The sequence below is a fragment of the Zingiber officinale genome, chromosome 6B (genome assembly GCF_018446385.1).
Source record: "Zingiber officinale cultivar Zhangliang chromosome 6B, Zo_v1.1, whole genome shotgun sequence".
NCBI lineage: Eukaryota > Viridiplantae > Streptophyta > Magnoliopsida > Zingiberales > Zingiberaceae > Zingiber > Zingiber officinale.
In genome coordinates this window covers 120174737-120195025 of record NC_055996.1, presented here as the reverse complement: position 1 = coordinate 120195025, position 20289 = coordinate 120174737, and the positions used below count along the sequence as shown (strand labels likewise).

The 20289-nt window shown below is 32.8% G+C and overlaps 1 protein-coding gene across 2 annotated transcripts in view; it reads right to left on the bottom strand.

The window, feature by feature from the left end:
* Positions 1-18729, bottom strand: part of LOC121989277 (diacylglycerol kinase 5-like) — a 30416-nt gene extending 11687 nt beyond the window's left edge. Inside the window, exons 1-9 of one of the 2 annotated variants that reach the window (XM_042543213.1) lie at positions 18574-18729; positions 17380-17582; positions 17154-17276; positions 16886-17014; positions 16527-16612; positions 12363-12486; positions 12147-12195; positions 11443-11525; positions 10748-10815 (exon numbers count right to left, since the gene is read on the bottom strand). In XM_042543213.1, the coding sequence (XP_042399147.1) occupies positions 10748-10815; positions 11443-11525; positions 12147-12195; positions 12363-12486; positions 16527-16612; positions 16886-17014; positions 17154-17276; positions 17380-17580 (863 nt within the window). In that variant the 5' untranslated portion in view covers positions 17581-17582; positions 18574-18729. Of the gene's footprint in view, positions 1-10747; positions 10816-11442; positions 11526-12146; positions 12196-12362; positions 12487-16526; positions 16613-16885; positions 17015-17153; positions 17277-17379; positions 17583-18400; positions 18525-18573 lie in introns of those variants that run through there. The other variant, XM_042543214.1, reaches the window with a different exon arrangement.
* Positions 18730-20289: the final 1560 nt, after the last annotated feature.

Sequence of the window (20289 nt, the reverse complement as noted above, 5' to 3'; positions counted from 1 at the left end):
TACAAATCTGAATGCCCTAACCAAAAGGAAGACAAGTCTAAGAAGCAAAGGAAGAAAAAGACGTTGAAGGCCACACGGGATGAGTCATCCTCAAAAGAGTCAGATCAGACGAACCAAATCAGACAAGTTTCATGGCTTTAATGGTGAAGGAAGATGTAACTAAATCAAAACCTGAGTCCGAGTTCGAGTCCAGACGAACAAGACGATGAGGTAACATCTCCCCTAGTAGAAAAATTGTATGCAATTATTACATGTTAATTAAAAAATTAGCTAAGTCCAAGGAATAGTTCACTTCTCAAGGAGGTAAAAGACCTTAAGAAGGAGATCAACCTTGGTCCCTCAATCAACCAAGTTCAAGAAGGAACCTCAACTCAAGTTCAAAAACTTGAGGAAGAGAATTCTCTCTTGAAAGGTCAAATTGAGGAACTTAAACGTAAGTTGGAAAGGTTCACCTCGAGCTCCAAGTATTTAGATATGATACTTGGGTCTCAATGATCTTGTACAATAAATCCAGACTTGGATATAAGTTGAAGACTCAACTTAGATCATACACATCCTTAGTCAATAGGCATGCTAACAACAAAGTCCAAGCATGAATCCCAAAATCATGTTTGATTAACAAAGTAGGATATAATCAATATTAGATCCCCAAGGATCAAATTCACTACTTAGATAAAAATTATAAAAGTTGTGATAAGGGGAGGCAAGAAAAGTTTGTCTCATTAATAGAATGGTTAGATAAGACAAAGGATTTTGATCTTGACAACATAGTATTAGGATGCGATGAGATGATAGTACGTTGGGAAAATTTAGACTAAGTGCATGTTTAGGTTGGATAAGGAGTATCCTACCTGGTGTACCTAGCTAAGTGGAACTAGCTGAAGCTAAGATACCACATCCTAAACTAGTTAGACCAATGTTTTGTATTAAGTTAATCAAGTGTGTAATTTCTTTTATTGGCTTTGTCTAAGGATGTGGTCGTTCCAAAGTAGGCCCTTGAGCCTCACCACAACTTGAAAGTCGATTTAATAAATGCCCACACTTAACTGACCCAAAACTAAACTTGAATCTAACCCAAGGTCAATGCCCTTCCTAAATCAAAATTAAATTAATCAATAAAATTGAAAAACTATCTCACAAAACCCCTAAGGTTAACATGCTTTTTTCACTTAGAATGGGTAAGATTTAATCTTAATAAAATTATCAAGCTATCCAATTTTTTTCTATCATCAAGTATTTCTACAAAATTAAGTAGAATAGGTTTTTGTTGTCACTATTACTATATATTATATCATTACTTATATCTTATAAATATCTAAAAATTGAACTAGCCTAGGCGCTATTGTAGAACTCATGCACTGATAGATCTAGAAAGTCGTTGCATCTCACAAACACTTAGGATTAATTGTTTGTGTATTGAGCCACGTAGATGGGCATGAGATGTTAGGTTCAACCCCTAGTTCCAGATGTCGACAGTGCATGGACATGAGCCTAAGGGGTATAAATCAAAATTAATCATGATGGTGACTAACTCTTACTAGACTTGATGATTAATTGATATCACTTGAGTTAAGAAAAAGGGGTTAGACATTTTCTTAAGGACAATATTTTAGATGAATTATTATTTTTAAAAATATGGGATTAAGTTAGTTAACTATGCATCTTTAAATTCTAAGCCTGGATGCATACTTGGAGTCTTAGAAACACTTATCAAATTAAATGTCGGTTAATTAGGATATCATGCATATTCATATTTAAGTGTTTATTTTTAAGTGCATCTCTTTTAAATATTTATTTGTTTATTTATTAAGTGCATATCTTTTAAGTAATTTCTTATTTGTCAAATTTCCTTTAATGGTTGTTAATTTTCAAGAATTATTATTGACCGTTGTCAAAATATTTTTTGAAAATTATTTTGTAAAGTGTCTTTCAAAGATTTTTTAATGTGAAAAAATCATTTGTTTGAAAATTATTTGGAAATAAATTGTGTCTGAAAATGTTTTAACACATTTTTTTAAAGTATTATTGTTAAGGGTTTTCAAAGAAAATTGTTAAGTACTTTGAAAAATGTTAGTCTTGAAAACTAAAGATATTCTTTAAAAAACATAGTGTTTTTAAAACACATTTTTCCCATTTTGATGTATGTCACAGGGGGAGAATGTGGGTATAAAGTTTAAAAATATTTTCTAGTTTAGAATTTTTAAAATTCAGGGCACATATTTAAAAATATTTGAACCTATATTTATTTTATTTTTCTTAACTTTAAACCGAATTGTTAGACATCAAAAAGGGGGAGATTGTTAGTGCAGGGAATACCAGATAATTGAACTTGTATTTTGATGTTGGCAAAAGTTTAAAGTTAAACCCTGGAAGATCTTATAGCTTTGTTAATTGTGCAGGTGACTTAACATTTAACAAGAAAGCTCTAGTAGGTCAGGTAGACTAGATACTAGGCAACGAAAGTCTTAGCGGATCAAGGAACACCAGGCAAAAAACGTCCAGATGGATCAACAGGACCAGACATCTAGCATGATCGGACACCAATTCAAAGGAAGCCCTGGTGGATCAAGGGATCAAACGCTAATTAGAGGAAGCTCAAACAGGTGAGCTAGACCGAATATTTGGCAAAAAGATAAGGTAAGTTTTGGAGAGAAGAGGTCCTTCTACAAAGAAGGCGGTGAGGACTTGTCCTAGTTTTAGGACAAGTTAGGCATTGATCCGACTAAGAAACCAACTCGGATTTCAAAGTGGAGATTAGATAGTTGCTTAACTATCATATTTAGATCATGCATAACTTATAATTTATTGTATTATGTGATAACTCTATGTTGCAAGGTTAAGTCGACTGAAAGGTAAATTCGATCGACCAAATAGTTCGGGAGACTGAACAGGTGTTTTCGGTAGACCGGAAGTTGAAGTGGCATAGTAATCGGAGTTGGCTCATAAAGTTGAGGAGGCAATTGACATGTTTGGTGACATGATATGGATAAGCTCTAGAATGCTAATATGGCATGGATAAGTCTCGAGGTGATGACATGGCAACTGCGATGAAGGGATAATCTTCAGAAAAGCTGACAAGGCTAGAGATAAACTTTGGAATGCTGACGTGGTGGTTGCACGGTCAAAGATAAGCATTGAAGTACTAATGTGTCAGATGACGTGGCTAAGGATAAGCATTAAGATGCTAACATGTCAGAAGATAAGCTACAAGGGGCTGATGTGGACAAGGTTCGGTCGATCGAACCGGTGCACCGGTTGACCGAAAAAGTAGATCTGGATCTAAGTCGACCGAAAATAAGACTATTGATTATTGGACCGAACCAGGGGATCGGCGGACCGAACAATACTTATAAAAGGAACTTCAAGCACAGGGTTTGAGACATCAATTTCAGATCACTCCAAGCTCTCGTCGAGTGTTCAAGCAACTCGTCTATGCCACTTTGCTCTCTGACAACCTAAGATAAGCTCTGAATCGATAGTTGTTAATATCTTTCTTTTAGCTTATTGCATTTCATTATTAAAAGGTATGTTACCGAATCCTTGTCATTTTGTAAGAGGTTTCTTTGACATCCAAAAGATCTTTTTCAGAAGGAGAAAGTTAATGCTTGCCTACTCGTAAACAATCCATGATTTGATCGTAGACCTTGGAGGAGTAGTCTTGAAGGCTGTGAACCAAGTAAAAAGACTGTGTGCTTTTGTCTGATTATTTTATAGTTTCGTTGCATTCTAAATTTCAAAAGAAAAGAAACAATTTTAAAAGAAGATTTTACGAGTGATATTCACCCCCCTCTATCGCGTCTCTTCGAACCTACATTTATAAATATAATATTGATAAAAGTAACATAAGAAAAATTATCTAATAGAAAATCACAAGAATATCTAATTTTAAGAAAAATACTAAATAAATAGAGTGAATATCTTCATAGAAAAAAATGGTTTAGAACTACTAAAAATGTATTAAATTAACATAATAAATTTTCCATCTCAGGCATGTTACGCTTATTATAAATATGGAGATTAATAAAACTAAAAGTTCAAATATAATTCTAAAAACTTTTAAAGAGTCAAGGATAATTTTAAAATTATTTATCATATTTTAAGGTTATTTGAAGGTTTTAAATTATTTGTAAATATATTTAAAAGTTTATATTTTAAAACTAATTTAAACATAAAAATTATATTTTGGGATTTTTTTTTAAATCAAAATTTTTTAAAACATAATTTTTTAAAAAATTAACAAATAAAAAAAAATTTAAATCATTTTTAGAATTATTTACTATTTTTTAAATTATTTTTAAATATTTTAAAATTTTAAAATTATAATTTACAACAACAACAATAACAAGTCTTATCCCACTAGATGGGATCGACTATATGAATCATCTTAGCTCATTTTTAGAATTATTTACTAATTTTTAAATTATTTTAAATATTTTAAAATTTTAAAATTATAATTTACAACAACAACAATAACAAGCCTTATCCCACTAGATGGGATCGACTATATGAATCATCTGAGTTATTGGGTTCTATCCCCTATTATATCATTATTTATATTTAAATAAATTTTATCTTGTTTTATCCATATTAATCAAATCTTTTTTATTCTTCCTCTGCCTCGTTTAATGTGTATTTATTATAGTTTTACATCATTTAACTTGAACATTTATTGGTCGTTTAAGTATACATCCATACCATTGTAAAGGTCTCTCTCAAAGCTTTCGCTCAATAGGCGCAACCACTCTCTAATATTTTCTTTTCCTATCTGTCTATCCTCATATATCCACACATTCACCTTAACATCCTCATCTTTGTGACTCTCATATTTTGTTCGTGTGCTCAAGTTATCTTCCAACATTCAACTTTATATAACATAATAGGTCTAACTGTCGTTTTGTATAACTTTCCTTTAAGTTTTAGAGTTACTTTAGAATCACAAAGAATACCTAACACTCTCTTTCATTTCAATATCTTGTCTATATTAAAAGATATATCTTTCTAAACCCCTTTAGTCTTTCACATCTTCTATCTTAACAATTGTCTTATTACATTTAACATCGCTAAATTTAAATTCCAAATATAAAATGTTTACTCTACCAAGTCTTAAAAAAAGGTAGATTCGCTACCTTAGCGGCCCCCTAGTACCGGCCCCACGGATATGAAGGGAGGTACACGCAAGTACACAGGCCATAGGCACATGGTGGGGTAAACCTCGGGTCGTCAATTCCTAAGAATCGACCCTGGCCATTATGCCAGAGATGTCATTCCTGAGAACCTTAGGTCGTCAATTTCTGAGAATCGACCCCTGGCCGTTTACTCTACCAAGTCTTCAACATTTCACTTCCAGTGTTTTCCGCCAAGATTCGAGCTTAGCATTGTCTCATTTACCAAAATAATATCATATGCAAATAACATATACCATGGTAACACGTCTTGAATGTGCCAAGTGAACTCATCCATAATTCATGTAAAAAAAATAGGTATTTAAAAGTTATTCTTAATGTACCTATCTTTATAGGAAATATTTTGATTAATCCGCCTAGAATCTTTACTATTGTCACTATATCTTTATACATATCCTTAATTAACTTTTAATTAAGTAAAATAATTATTTTATTTATTAAAATTATATTTTTTTAAAAAAATAAAGGTAATTTAAAGATAGATTGAATCAAATTTGAATTAGTTGAAAATCCGAGTTTAAAATTTTCAATTCAAATATTTAAAAAAAATTTACTTTAACTTATTTACATTTTTAAGGGGAGCCTTGGCGCAACGATAAAGTTGTTGTCATGTGATCAAAAGGTCACGGGTTCGAATCTTGGAAACAACCTCTTGCAAAAAACAGGGTAAGACTGCGTACAATGGATTCTTCCCCGGGACCCCGCATGACGGGAGTTTCGTGCACCGGGCTGTCCTTTTTTTTTAACTTATTTACATTTTTTATTTGATATAAAAAAAATAATAACATAAATATAAATTTATAAATTATAATTATAGTAGTTAATTATCAGTTTAGTTAATCAATTATTAATATATATATATATATATATATATATATATACAATTTATAATTTATATAACATATAATAAATATGTTATAATTAATTCATATAACATTGTTGCATTTTTATAAAGATAGATGGATGCATACAACACTAGTATAATTATTGATATAATATAATTAGTTATATCACAGTTTCTTATTTATGTAATTGATATATTTCATATAACAATTTTTAACACAAATGTATAAACTATATAAGACTGGTCTTTTTTCCCAAAAACCCTAAGTTTTTTTTTCCATCATTTCTCCTCCCCGAGGCACTACCAATTGTGATTTGGTTGAGATTGCCTGTGATGTTGGCTCTCCACTTCTCCAAGACTCCAAATAGCAAATGCATCAAAATCTTACTTGTTCAAAGAGTCGCCTCCCACCCTCGCCAATCAACATGTTGCCACCAAGTTAGTTTCCCAACATTTAGAGCATGCCCTTTTGATTTCTCATGAACAAGAGAAGTTTACCATGATAGACAGAAGGGATCAGATTGCTTTTGTCGCACTCTATGTTGGCAGCAAGCACACAAGCATAGGATTCTCACGTAGCTATCGGCAAACCCATGTCAATGAGGTATTAATATCGATCCCATGCCAAAACAATAAAAATTGTCTATCTCAGGCAACATGGGTCAACACCTAAATCCTTGGTTGGTATCATTGTTTGTAATCACTTACTCTATATATTATACACCTATCTCTTGAACTACACTATCCATCAAGCAATATATGTAATATGCATCATGATATTCTGTAGTTCATCAATAAATTTAAAAAGTATCACCTTTCTATTTATAGAAAATTGATAATGCTCATTCGTCTAGCTCCTAAATAGCTATAACACATCAACATAAACCCATATAGGTCCATTGTTTCTTACATGATAGATCTAAGTCTTGATCTCCACTTATTCGTCTAAAAACGAACATGCAATTTCATATGTAGCTAGTTGAATATCGAGGACTAGAATTTTGAATATTGGACATATGCTACGATAGTATATATTGTTTGTTACATTATGGGGAATTTGATTGAAATGAAAAAAATTAGCAACGGTTTGGTTGATAGATTTCTTCTTCTCCCTCGTATATACATCATCAACCTTAGTGTGTTTACTAACTTGATTGATCAATATTAGCAATATCAACTACATGCCCTCTTCCATTGAAGGAAAGAAATGACTAATACTACCTTGTGTTCGAGTAACATAAACACTTGCACTCCTCCCTAATGTTGTTGTAGTAGTTGAGCCACTTCCATTAGCATCAGTTAAGCCACTTCCACTAGCGCCAACTACATCACCACTATATCACATATATTGCTCATATTCATATTGAGTTTAAGAGGCACTAAAAGTTGCTAAAAGTTCTTTCTCATTAAGAATACCTTCATCGCGACCTTCAAGTTCATTATAGACCATGTCTCTAGAGGTTCGTGTATCAAAAATTTCATGTACTATTGATGTTTGTACTTTTTCATATTTTTTTTCTATCAAGTTCCTCCATTGCACAATAAATTCCTTGAGAAACTTTTGAACACTTAGAAACATTCAAATATCCACCCCATGATATTGTTTTAGGCATGTGACCCCAAAGCCACATCCAATCATATTGCAAACAAATATTGTCAATGAAATTGATTCTCTAATCAACATGCTTGTCTCTAAGTTGAATTTGGTGTCATTTATCTACCTATGCATTATTAAAAAAGGTTAAGAGTAAAAACAAGATAAAATAATTTATAATAAATATTTATAATTATAACAATGACAAAATTAACATAAGAAAAATTATCTAATTGATAAAAAAAATCATAAGAAGAATATTTAATTTACAAAATAAATAGAATGAATATCTTGGTATATGAATATTATTTAGAACTTTTAAATAACTATTGAACTAACATAAGAAATTTTTTATCTCAACTTTGTTGCGCTTATGAATGTGGAGATTAATAAAACTAATACTTCAAATATTAAAAAAAAGAGCAGTCCGCTCTCGCCAATGCAAGAGAAGGATCGGACCACATTGGATTTATTGAAAGTAGTCTTACCTTTTATTACAAGAGACTATTTTCATGACTCAAACTCGTGACCACAAAGTCACAAGACAGTAACTTTAGAATTCCACTTCAAATATACTTCTAAATTTTTTTAAAGAGTTAAGAATTTTTGAAAAAATTAATTTAAACATTAAACTATATTGGAATTTATTTAAAATTAAATTTATTTAAAATTAAATTTATTTAAAACATTTAAAATCATATATAATTAAAAATTTTAACATATTAACAATTTTAAAACTATTTGCTAAATTTTTTAAAAAAATCGAAATTCTGAAATTATTTTTTAAAATTTAAAATAGTTTAGGTTTGATTAGTTCATATGAATTCAAATTAATTGAAAAGAATAATTGAGTTTAAATTTTCTAATCCAAATATTTTTAATATTTTATTTTAACCTTTTTACATTTTTTATTAAAAATAATATGAAATATATAAATTTATATATTATAATTATGTTATTTAATAATTAAATTGTATAATATATATATTCATATAGTTATAGGAGGATTCTAAACCCCACATAGTGGATAAAAGCTTTGTTATTGTTGTTGTCTATATTTATATAGTTATAATTTATATATATATTGCAGTTTATATATTTATATATTATAACATATAATAAATATATATTTATTATATTATTATTTTAGCATTTATATAATATAACATCATTGTATAAGGAGTTTCTAATACTGTTGTGAATCCATATTATAGTGGTGAAATTAATTATATCACTTATATATATCTTATAACAATTTATAATACTAATATATATTAATTATTTATAATACTTTTATAAATTTATATCATTCGATTTTAATATAATAGTTTTAATTAAAACTATTATATTAAAATTCCTTTTCCCAAAATCTCTTATCTCTTTTCACTTGGCGATTTCCATCTCTATTGTTCTCCTTGGGTTGTTGTTGGTTGTGATTTAGCCAGACGATTACAATTTAGTTGACTGCCAATCGACTATCTCTTCTCTCCTCCTTGACTCAAAATACATCAAACTATCAAAATCTTACCTATGCATGTTGTTATGAGTGAAGAGTCATCACCCGCCTTCATTGTTGCTAATAATCGACGTGTGCTACATGGATAAGCTTTTGAGCATTTATAGCCGTGCCCTTTGATTTCCCGTGATCGACAGAAGTTTCTACCATGAACGACAGAAGGAATCGATTCAATTCCTTTTGTCGTGCTTTGTGCTGACTACAATCATTGGATTTTTGCATAACTATTGGCACATTTGTACCGGTAGAGTTTCAATGTTAGTTCGGTGTTGGAATAGTAAAAACCACCCATTTCGGGTGGTAGGGATTAGCATTGAATTCCTTGGTTTAAGCATTATATCACAGTAGTTGATGATTAGTTTCCCTCTGTGTAGTTGTGTAGTTATGACATTATTTCCAACCATACGCCTCCACTAATTGCTTCACCAAAATTACTCATAGAGTCCCTCATAACATGACTTCAAGACATCAAGTGCATAGAATATCTCTTGCAAATTGGGATCCACTAGAAAAATTATACAAGACATAAATGAACCTATAAATTAGGAGAAATAGAATGTAGCAACTGAAGCATTCCACTAATTAATATTAACAACTAATTTTCTAAGATTTTCATTTTCAAAGAGAACTGAAACTTTGAAGAAAGGTAGAGAGAAATCAACATAGAGAAGAGTGGGAGATCACCAACCTCCCCCTTGGAGGAAGAATAGCTCTTTGGAAAACCTTAACTATAAATGGTAAATGGTTGGCTTCGATACCATGTAGAAATTAGGGAAGCTAGAATAATTATATTGCACAATTATTTCATAAAGGATACTTGTATACATTTATAGATTTAACATAAAATTGCTAAATCTGAACAATTCTATCAAACAAGTAATTCTAGATAGACACAACCATTAGCCTAGGTTATATGTAAAATTTTATCCAATAGAATCAAGTGACTCTATTGTTTTGGTAGATGATATTATTTTGGTAGATGAAATACGTGAAGGAGTAAATGGTAAGCTAGAATTTTGGAGGGAAACACTAAAAGGAAAAGATTTTAGGTTTAGTAGAATAAAGACAGAATATATGAAATTTAAGTTTAGCAATATTAGATATAATTAGGCAATTGTTAAGATAGAAGATAATGAGTTGTTCAGAACTGAGAGCTTTAAATATTTAGAATCATTTTTGAAAAATGATGTCGGGATTAAGAGTAATGTCTTATATAGAATACAAGCAGGATGGTTGAAATGGAGGAGAGCATCGAGTGTTTTATATGACCGTAAAATATTCCTAAAAACTTCAAGGAAAGTTTTACAAAACCACATAAATACAAACTGTATCTAGCCTCCTTTCTTCTTGAGATTTCATTTAATAAACCAAGTAATTATTTACTTCTCAATTTGGTACAAGAGCACCCTAACAGATGGCATATCACTTGTTATTCTTCTCCTTTCTAGATGGATATAATGATGCTTACCCTTCTATACATTATCCAACCAAAAAATAACTTGCAAATGAACTCTACATTCCTGCATTGCAACCTAGAATAGCACTAACTTTTCTGTTGTGAAACTGAACATAACACTACAGTTGCAGATATCAACCATTCTTGAACTTACCTTGAAGAAGGGTGAACCAAAGAAGCAAAAAACCACCCCTGTGTGCACCCAAGTTTAGCATATGTAGTCTGTACAAAGACATTCAGGACTTTAGCCAGAGGACCAATAGTTTAGTTCATACGCAACTTAAACTCTCCATGAATTCATGGAATCCTCCATCACAATTAACTATTACAGAGCAACACAAGGGATACTTCCATTAGGTTTTTCCCTTATCATGTTTCGTGCCTAAGAAATCTCATTTAATAGATTGAGAATTACATATTTGCGATGACTATAATGTGATATAGCAAATCTTTTCTTAAGGCACTTCAAATGTATTTGTCAGAAATAAGGAAATTGCTTTATTAGGCATATATCTTTTATGTTTATCCCCTAAATTCTCATGCAAATTTCTAATATGCTTGTTTCTGACCTAACTATGTAAATTTGGCTAAGTGAAAATAAATGTCACAAGTTGGTGGTGGGTATAGGGGTTTTAAGAAAGAACATAATCTAGAGATTGGAGGGATAATAGCAAACATTTACATGGCCAGGTTAAAAAAATTAAACCATGATTTGTTGTCCACATCATAATGCTAGAAAAAATAACCGCATGTAATATGTATGGTACAATGATCACAAATAATGGGCATCTATAGAAAGAGTTGTAGATAGTATTATGAGGTTATGACAGAAAAGGGTAAAAGCAGTACCTGATTAACTATCTGGTTCTTAAACTTTTCAGGGTGTAGCTTCCGCTCAGAATGAAATGCATATGATACTTGGGCATCCATTCCTGAATACAAGTATGATGCATCATATATATGGGACATATCACATTCATTTTAATTAAGATAAAAGAACAACTATTTGCCCTCTATTAAAGTAAATGAAGATGGGTATGCCAACAAGCCACAAATATATCTTCATTCACATGGTGTAATAGTACCAGGACACTTCAGAACCTGCACTTATGTTTCTCGGACTGCCTAAAGCTGATTCTACTTCCAGTCAAAGTAGTCAAAGTAGTCAAAGAAAGGTACAAACAAAAGAATAAATTATGAATATAAAGTTTAATCACGAGAGCAAATTTCTGCTGTAGACTCCAAAGAAATATATTTTTTAAACTAGTAGAGCATTCTTACCTGAAGTCTGAAGCATAGAAAGAAAATATAAAACAAATGCCAGAATAGAGGAGAGACAATCAACTCATGGAGGACCAGACAAGAAGAAAGTGAACCATACTGATATATAGAAAGTATAATGTGATATTCATGCCAAGTGCACAAGTAGAGCCACACATCTAGGAAAATTTGGCCTTCACAGTATGCACATACTAACCAATTTGTCAACTGCTTAATCTTTATACAATCAATTAGTGATTAGTTGCATTTTTATAAATTATAAATTTTCTTACCCATACTGAAGTAGTTCCAAAAACCACCACGAAAAGTATGATAGCCTTCCTGAAGAAAAAAGTAATAGTATTGTAAACATAAATAATACTATCTCATACACTCTCAGAATTTTTGAGAAACATCCATATTGCTTTGTGAGGTTATTATGTAAGTATAATAATTCTAAATCCACAAACAATCACTAGGATAAGAAACAATCAATTAATTCTGCTTACCATATTAAGTGAGTCTGAGCTTGATACGCGCTGAAATGCATGAAGGGAATGTGGTAATTCGAGAGGAGCAATTGGATCACAGGTACCCTCCTTGGGAGCTTTCATCCTCATAACAATATGCCAGCTTAAATAACCACAGAAGCAATAATTCAAAAAAAAACCTTTCTCTTCAATGTCAAATATTTAAATGACTAGAAAAAATGTTTGCACCCCCAGCCTTAAACAACTAAAAGATCAAAATCAAACAAATGACATCATTTAATTATGTTAAAAATAACTAGAATTCCCTAATAATATAGATTTCTAATCATGGCTTTGCGGTCTAAAATATACAATGTCCCTAATAATAAGAATACGAATTGCACCTTATATACACCAAGACCACTTCTAATCATCACCACTTTTAATTGACTAGCTAATGTGCACGCTTATCACTGTAATCACCCTTAGACAATTTTAGCTCTTAATTTATGGCAGAATCATGGATTCATGGTTATAGTAAAGATCCATGCATGCATTACTCATGAAATTTTTTTCAAGTTCTAGTAAAAAGAAGAGGAAAAATGCTTCATTTAGTAGCCAATCAAATATATAATTTCATAAGGTACACAGATTGATAGAGAGATTCACATGTTAGAGTTAGCAAAACTTTGAGAGTATACAACATGAAAGGAAAATAACATGCACATTTATGCCCACACTAAAGGATGTCACATGTATCATTTGTATAGAGGAACAAATATGAATGCCATGGTAGACCAATGTATGAACCAAATCTTTGTGAACAAGAAAGTGTGTCATAGGTACTTAAAAGTGTGCAAAAAAGAATGCTGGTTAGGTATCACTTGGGAAATTCCTGAAACCCTCTTTTTCAAGGCAAGGAAGATTGTAGACCTTTTATTTGGGATTAACACAAAATAAGATGATTTCAAGAGCAAGCTCCTTTCCTCATTATTAATATTTGAGCAAGAAATCATTCAACAATCAAGTGAAGAAAATAATCAACACGAAACTTTGTAGTATAAAAAAAAATGGCAGTCCGGTGCACGAAGCTCCCGCCATGCAGGGTCCTGGGGAAGGATCCATTGTACGCAGCCTTACCTTGCTTTTTGCAAGAGGTTGTTTCCAGGATTTGAACCCGTGACCTTTTGGCCACAAAGCAACAACTTTACCGTTGCGCCAAGGCTCTCCTTCTGACTTTTAAACTTTGTAGTATCACAAACTAAAATATTGAACAGGATACTCAAAGACCAAATTAACTATTGTCATTTCATTCCCCTTGCCCTCATCTGACTTTTAACCATATTCAATGACCACTCATTGTAGTAAAAAGTAATTATGCTCATCCCAAGCGCTTATCACAACCCATCGCAGATTTTGTGAAGGGAGGTAAATCACAGTCATCTTATAGCCGATCGCCAAATGGCTAGAGGATGGGAGGAGTTTGCACCCGCCGAGATTTGAGCTCTGCCCCATGATAGCAAATCTGCCACCCTCTAGCCGAGAACCCTATGGGGACACTCATCATGAGATATGATCATTGTTTAATTTTGCATCAATCGCACTATCACAAAACTAAGAGCATCCTTATCACTTTTGCCAATTGTGTTTTTGACTACCTAATCTATGGAATTTATCTACTAGAAACTAAATTATTAACCTGGCCTAAATTGTATTACGTGTTCATATAGATTTTCCAATAGAGTATTCAAAATCTAAAAAGCAACATTATGATTAAAAAAAACTGGAAACTAGAAGAACCTAATGGAAATGATCAAGCCATGGACCAAAACTTTGAAATGGTAGGTCGATATTGTTCCAAAACTATGACAAACTTATTAATAAAGTAGAACTTGAAAAAACATACACAATGAACATAAATCTAATGGCGGCGATAACACTATTTCATGTTGCTGAAGGACCTACACATTAATATAATGCAAAAAGAGGGTTCCAAAATTAAAGATTTAAAAGATTACATTGGAGCGGGTTCTATTTTGCAAACACTAGATGATTCAAACTAAGAACATCACAGCTCCCAAAAGTTTTATCAAAAAATCATGCATCATTTGTTCTTCCAAGTTCCAACCAATCAGTGAGAAATATAGAATGAATAATCAATTGAAATAGATATAACAGCATAACATGAGATGTGATAATCTAGCAATGAATGAATGGATGTATCTGATTTCCCATAGGCGTGCCACTGATGGAGCACATAGAGGTTCCCAAAATACCCCACTTGATGGTTAAACTAAAATACGGACATGGTAGCAAAAACACTATTCCATGCTGCTAACCTATACGAACCTATGCATTTATATAATGCAAAATGAGGGTTCCAAACTTAAAGAATTAAAAGATTACATGGGAGCATACAAATAATATTGTTTTGCAAGCATTAAATGGTTCAAATTAAGAACATCACAGATCTCAAAAGTTTTATCAAAGAACCATCCATCATTTATTCTTCCAAATTCCAACCAAACAGTGAGAAATATTGAAGGAATAGTCAACTGAAATAGATATAACAACATAACATGAGATGTGATGATCTAGCAATAAATGTACAGATGTATCGGATTTTCCATAGGTGTGCTACTAACAGGGCATATAGAGGGTCCCAAAATACCCCACTTAGTGTTCTAAAATCATCATCACCATCTTCATCGTTATCATCATTACCAACCCCATGTTGTTTAGTCTATTTGTGGCTGATTACATGAATCTTATATCTTTATTGAGCTTGGAGCTTTATGCAATACTATCTCACTAACAATATTCAAATTAATAAATTATATTTACATCATGAATTAATGTTTTCTATGTCTCCTGTATCCCTTGCACCATACATTCCTAATAGTTGCCTTTTGATATGTCCATACCATCTCAACCCAATTAAATCTCTAATATGCTCTATTTAAAGATTTATAAAGGACTAGGAAACATGATTTAAAATTTTAAGCCGTATAGGAGTTTCAGTTTATGATCGGAACAATATAGTTTCAGTATCGTATCATATTGTACCGATACAGTTTTGGTACTTTTAAAAATACCGATACTTGTAGTCTACAAGGCCGTAGGGCCTTTCTTGTATCATATTGTACCGATACTTGTAGTCTACAAGGCCGTAGGGCCTTGCATGAGGCCTCCGCGTGGCCGTATGGCCTTGCGCGAGGCCTCCACAAGGCTATGAGGCCTTTGCATGGTTGTGCGGTCTCATACGATGACGGGGCCTCATGTAGAGCATGTCGGTGTTGGAATCGTGTCGGTCGGCGAGTGGAATGGCATGTTTCACTCGTGCTGCCCTATATAATATGAGATTTTAAATCATGCTAGGAAATATTTCTAAAGGACTAGATAGAGAGACCAATAGTTGGCATTTGATAACCACTTAGAGAGATTTAGGTTTATAGGTTTGAATGGAAAAGTATATGAACGGACATCAACAACCATACAGTTTTCCATTATCATTAGTATCTAAATAACACTTAGCAATATAATTGAGTCCATGCAAAGGAAATTACATGATGACAATGTTACAATAGACTACAAGTATATTAAAATAAATAAATTAATGATGTGTGTTGAGGGATACATTTTTTTTCTAGATATCTATTAATGTTCTACTAGTAACATATTCTTGCATAGAGCTTTAATATAGATTAAGATCCTTGTAACCGACTCCAAAAAAATAAGGACAAAAAAGGTAAGATTTGATGATAATGATAATACAAGCTCAACTATCTCACAAGTTTGCAAAAGCAATTAATTTTGAAGCAATACCTCAATACCAAGTAAATCTAATCATTTTTAAATGATGAGCAACATGCAGAATAATAGTGAAAGTTTAAAGGGAGAGGACGAAGGAAACAAGAAGAAAGACTTAGTTACAATAGTATGGATGATGCTAATATCTCAATCGTACAAGAATGTAATACATTGGAGTATTCACTATGCTGAAATATCAACTTTTCTTCTATTAAGATTAAAAAAAATTAGCATCTTGGTGTCAAACCCAATGTAATATGATGATAGCTTGATAAGTATCTTAAGTAGTTTTCTTTTTGAAAGTAAGCGTCTTAAATAGCTTGTAAACTTGATCTTAAGGACCAAGTAATGTATGAAAGTTAACCTCCCTAAAATTGATGACTGCAAATATACCTATCAATTTTCATCTCCTTTGCTTCCTTGACTTGATTAAGGAAAAATTTCACTGAATGATGGTCTGTACCAGGGTTCTTCTTTCCCTGCCATGTGATAAGGTGATTGCAATTACAATTTTGTTTTAAAAATGATGCAATCTTGCATGAAAAATTAAAAAGATAAGAAAAGAATTTCATAGAATTAATCATATTATTGGATAATTTCCTGCAAAGAAAAGATAAGGATAGAAATTTCAGTTTTGCGGGGTGGGGGCATCAAAGAACCCCACACTCAAGATCAACTGGCCTTTTCAGTTTTCACATGAAGAACTCTAACAAATAAGTCACAATAGATGGGAAAATAAATAATTGACCTACCCAACCAAATGAGAAGGGAAGATTGTTTCCTGTTCCCAAAGGTACAGTGGCAATTGGAGGTGGCTGAACAAGTTTAAGATCACAAACTACACCAAGAAGCCAACCAGCTGTACCATCACCACCTGCAACCTAACATACAAGTTGCTTCTCAACAAAATGAGTGAAAAAAGAGGAAGGGGGCATAAAAATGAAGAATATGATGAGAGAAACAAAATAATAATAATACTTGAGATAGTGTGATCTAAGACTTGCTCAATGTTTCACTCACTATTAATCTCAATTTCTTCTCAATATGATTAGCAAACCTATCACCCTCAGACTTCAGCTTCTCAAAGTTGGCATAAAGATTGTACAGAACTTTATCAGGAGCCTCCTCACCCAAATCAAAAACCTGAAATAGACAGTTGGATAGTTGGCACAAAAATCTTCTATTAATTGTGTTTCTTCAGATAGATGTTTTCTTTCTTCCACAATTAGCCTAAGACTTTAAGTACCTGAACTTTATTGAGAAGCTCACGATATGTTTTAATCAAATCACCTCCTAGCTGACCACCACTTCTGGAATTGACAAAAACAATAACAGGACATATTGGTTCTTCTGCAACTTCTTCCCTTTCTGATTCTGGTACTAGTATGTAACTAGGGATATAGAAATCTCGCAATGGAAGGCACGAGTGAGGACTATCTTCTTCCATACCTGAGAATAAACAACAATTATTTAATCATTGACAATATCTTCCGTCAATTTGTATCACAAGAAATAAAATGTAAGATATGAGATTTGAGATTTTGATAAGGAATAAATAGAAAAAATGGAGAAAGGGACAATAATTCTTTGAGAATGAAACTTATTGAAGTGATACAAGGAATTGATGGATATCTAGGAAGAAGGGTGATAGAATAACCATGAAAATTAGATTAGGAGTGAAGTTATTTTTGTTCATTTGGCAGACGCAGTTTAGATGTAGTGACTACTGCACGTGCGCGCACACAGAGAGTCAAAAAAACAAAATATTTCAAGAGCGAAACATCAACTCGTCAACGATCCAACCGTGATTCAATAACCCTATTTGAAGATAATATAATCAACATGAGATAACAAAAAAAAACTAAAACCTATCACCAAATACATAACACTAATGCAATTATTTCTTTACCATACACCGCTTTAACGTAATGATGATAGATTGTGATTCATCAAACTCAATTGAGTCAAAATTTCTCCCTTCGAATGGCATTTGATCAGTGTCTGATTGAGACTCCAGAATCTTTTTTCCAGATTCTGTCTCCTACTCGAAAATATTGTCATATAGAAATTTCAACAAGAGGATCTAATGTACCTGGCACACGCCAGAGAAATCGTTTCTATCAGACCCAAGAAAACATTTGGAGAAATGGTGAGAAAGAATAATCGAAAGCAAACAGCGTTGACTCACTTCGCAACGAAACAAAAGAAAAAGAAAAAAAAAAGATGGCTTCTGTTTTCTAAAAATGCACACTTAACGATAGATTAACCTATCCCCGATGGACCACGAGGATTCCGGATGAAGATCAAGAGTTAATCCGATAACCATCTTGAAACCTTAAATCACGAATCTCCCTCGTCAGGTCGAAAACCCAAAAGAGTGAATCCGGAATCCGCATCTACATAGGAATAATCACAATAAAAGTGATTCAAGAAAGCTCACCGGAAGAGAAAACGATCTAAGGAAGGATCACTGAGATCTGAGAAAAAAATCGAATGGTCAACGCGTTCGATTCTTGCTCGTTTTCAATGATGGCATCCGGAGATTTTGAACGACTCGATCCGGCATTCAAGGCAGAAAGCCAGCAAAATGCATGGTCCGATCGGGTGGATTCGTGGCACTCGCCCATTGGTCATGGCAGAACTGATCCAGTGAGCATCCGTCGTCGGTGTCCAAATAGGTTGGAGTGCGAGCAGCCCGTTTCGCTCATGCTTTTTTTATTTTTATTTTTATTTTTTAATCAGCATCAGTTATCGGCTGACGCCGAGCAACTCTGAGAATAATTAACTAACTATCCAGATAATCGGAAAGTATTTATCATTCATTAATATAATATTATTAAGTCAACCGTTTATTAAAAAAATTATTAATTAATTCATTAAAATTAAGATCCAATCGTTAAATATGCTATCTCATTAGAAAATTAATCCCCATGTTTCCATTTCACATAGTAGAGACTTTTCAGCAGATTTTCGATCCAAGGAGCGCCATTAGGATCTGATACTGAGCAATTATGTCGACTGCGACTGCATCTAACTGACGTTGCATAATTTATTCACAGAGAAGCTCACTAAGTTCAAGAGGGTCTTTAGCTAGTTTTGAGGAGAGTTTGTACTGAAACCGTTGATAAGAGTCAGGAAGGTTGCCAAGAACATGCCTGAATTGAATGCTAATCTATGCACGCCTAGTATGCAAGGTTTTTTCCAACTTTCATCAAGAATGGCACACCGTCCCGTCTAGTATTATCAATGAACGAAGTTACCGTTGTAAATGTTGGAGTGAGGCTGCCAATTGATAGTGTTGGATCATCTACGTATGCATGGAGGATATGATCTTCACCCTTCGTGTGACTTTTGTATTGTCCAACCACCACATCATCAAGCTGTAGAACCCTCATTGTCTTGGGACGGATTGACGGGGACGCTGAGGGCGAGCGTATTCGTCTTTTGTCATCATGTAAAACTCTCATTGACCTTAGAACTTTTACCTTTTCCTTTCGAATAACCTCTACATCTAAGTTGACAGGAGTTTTCTGGTAAATATGATGGTTCTCGTAAAAACCTAGAATTCGTATAGGAAAAATAAGAACATATAAGCATGGATCTTCGTTTCATCGAGAATATGGCATAAGAAAGTAAATAATACATAAACATAATGACAAAGAACTTGATTAAAGAGTCATATCTTTGTCCTTTAACGTCGTCAAGAAGATCCTATGGAAGAAGAAACAACGGAAGGAAAAGTTAGGTCTTCCGGAGGAATTAGGGTTGACGGCGCCGAATTCTCTTTGTCAATGAGGAACGAAGAGACGTCTCAAGATTGTCCTAATCCTCTGGGGACCAACTCTATATATAGTGAACATCTATTATCAGCCCATCGATAATAATAGATATGAGACTATAAGTCCATATATATTGAACATCTATTATCAGCAAATAGATGATAATATATGCGGGACTATGGGTTCTACACATATGAGATCCACATCCAACTACCCGAAACCCACTAGACATAAGTTAGATCACTTTAAAGGGTTCGGATCGTATTCACGTGTGCAACTTACAAAAAAGTCCACCTAATAGGGATAATTATATCCAACAATCTCCCACTTTGGCTATATGTGAGTTGTATGTGAAATACAAATAAAATTTTAGTTGA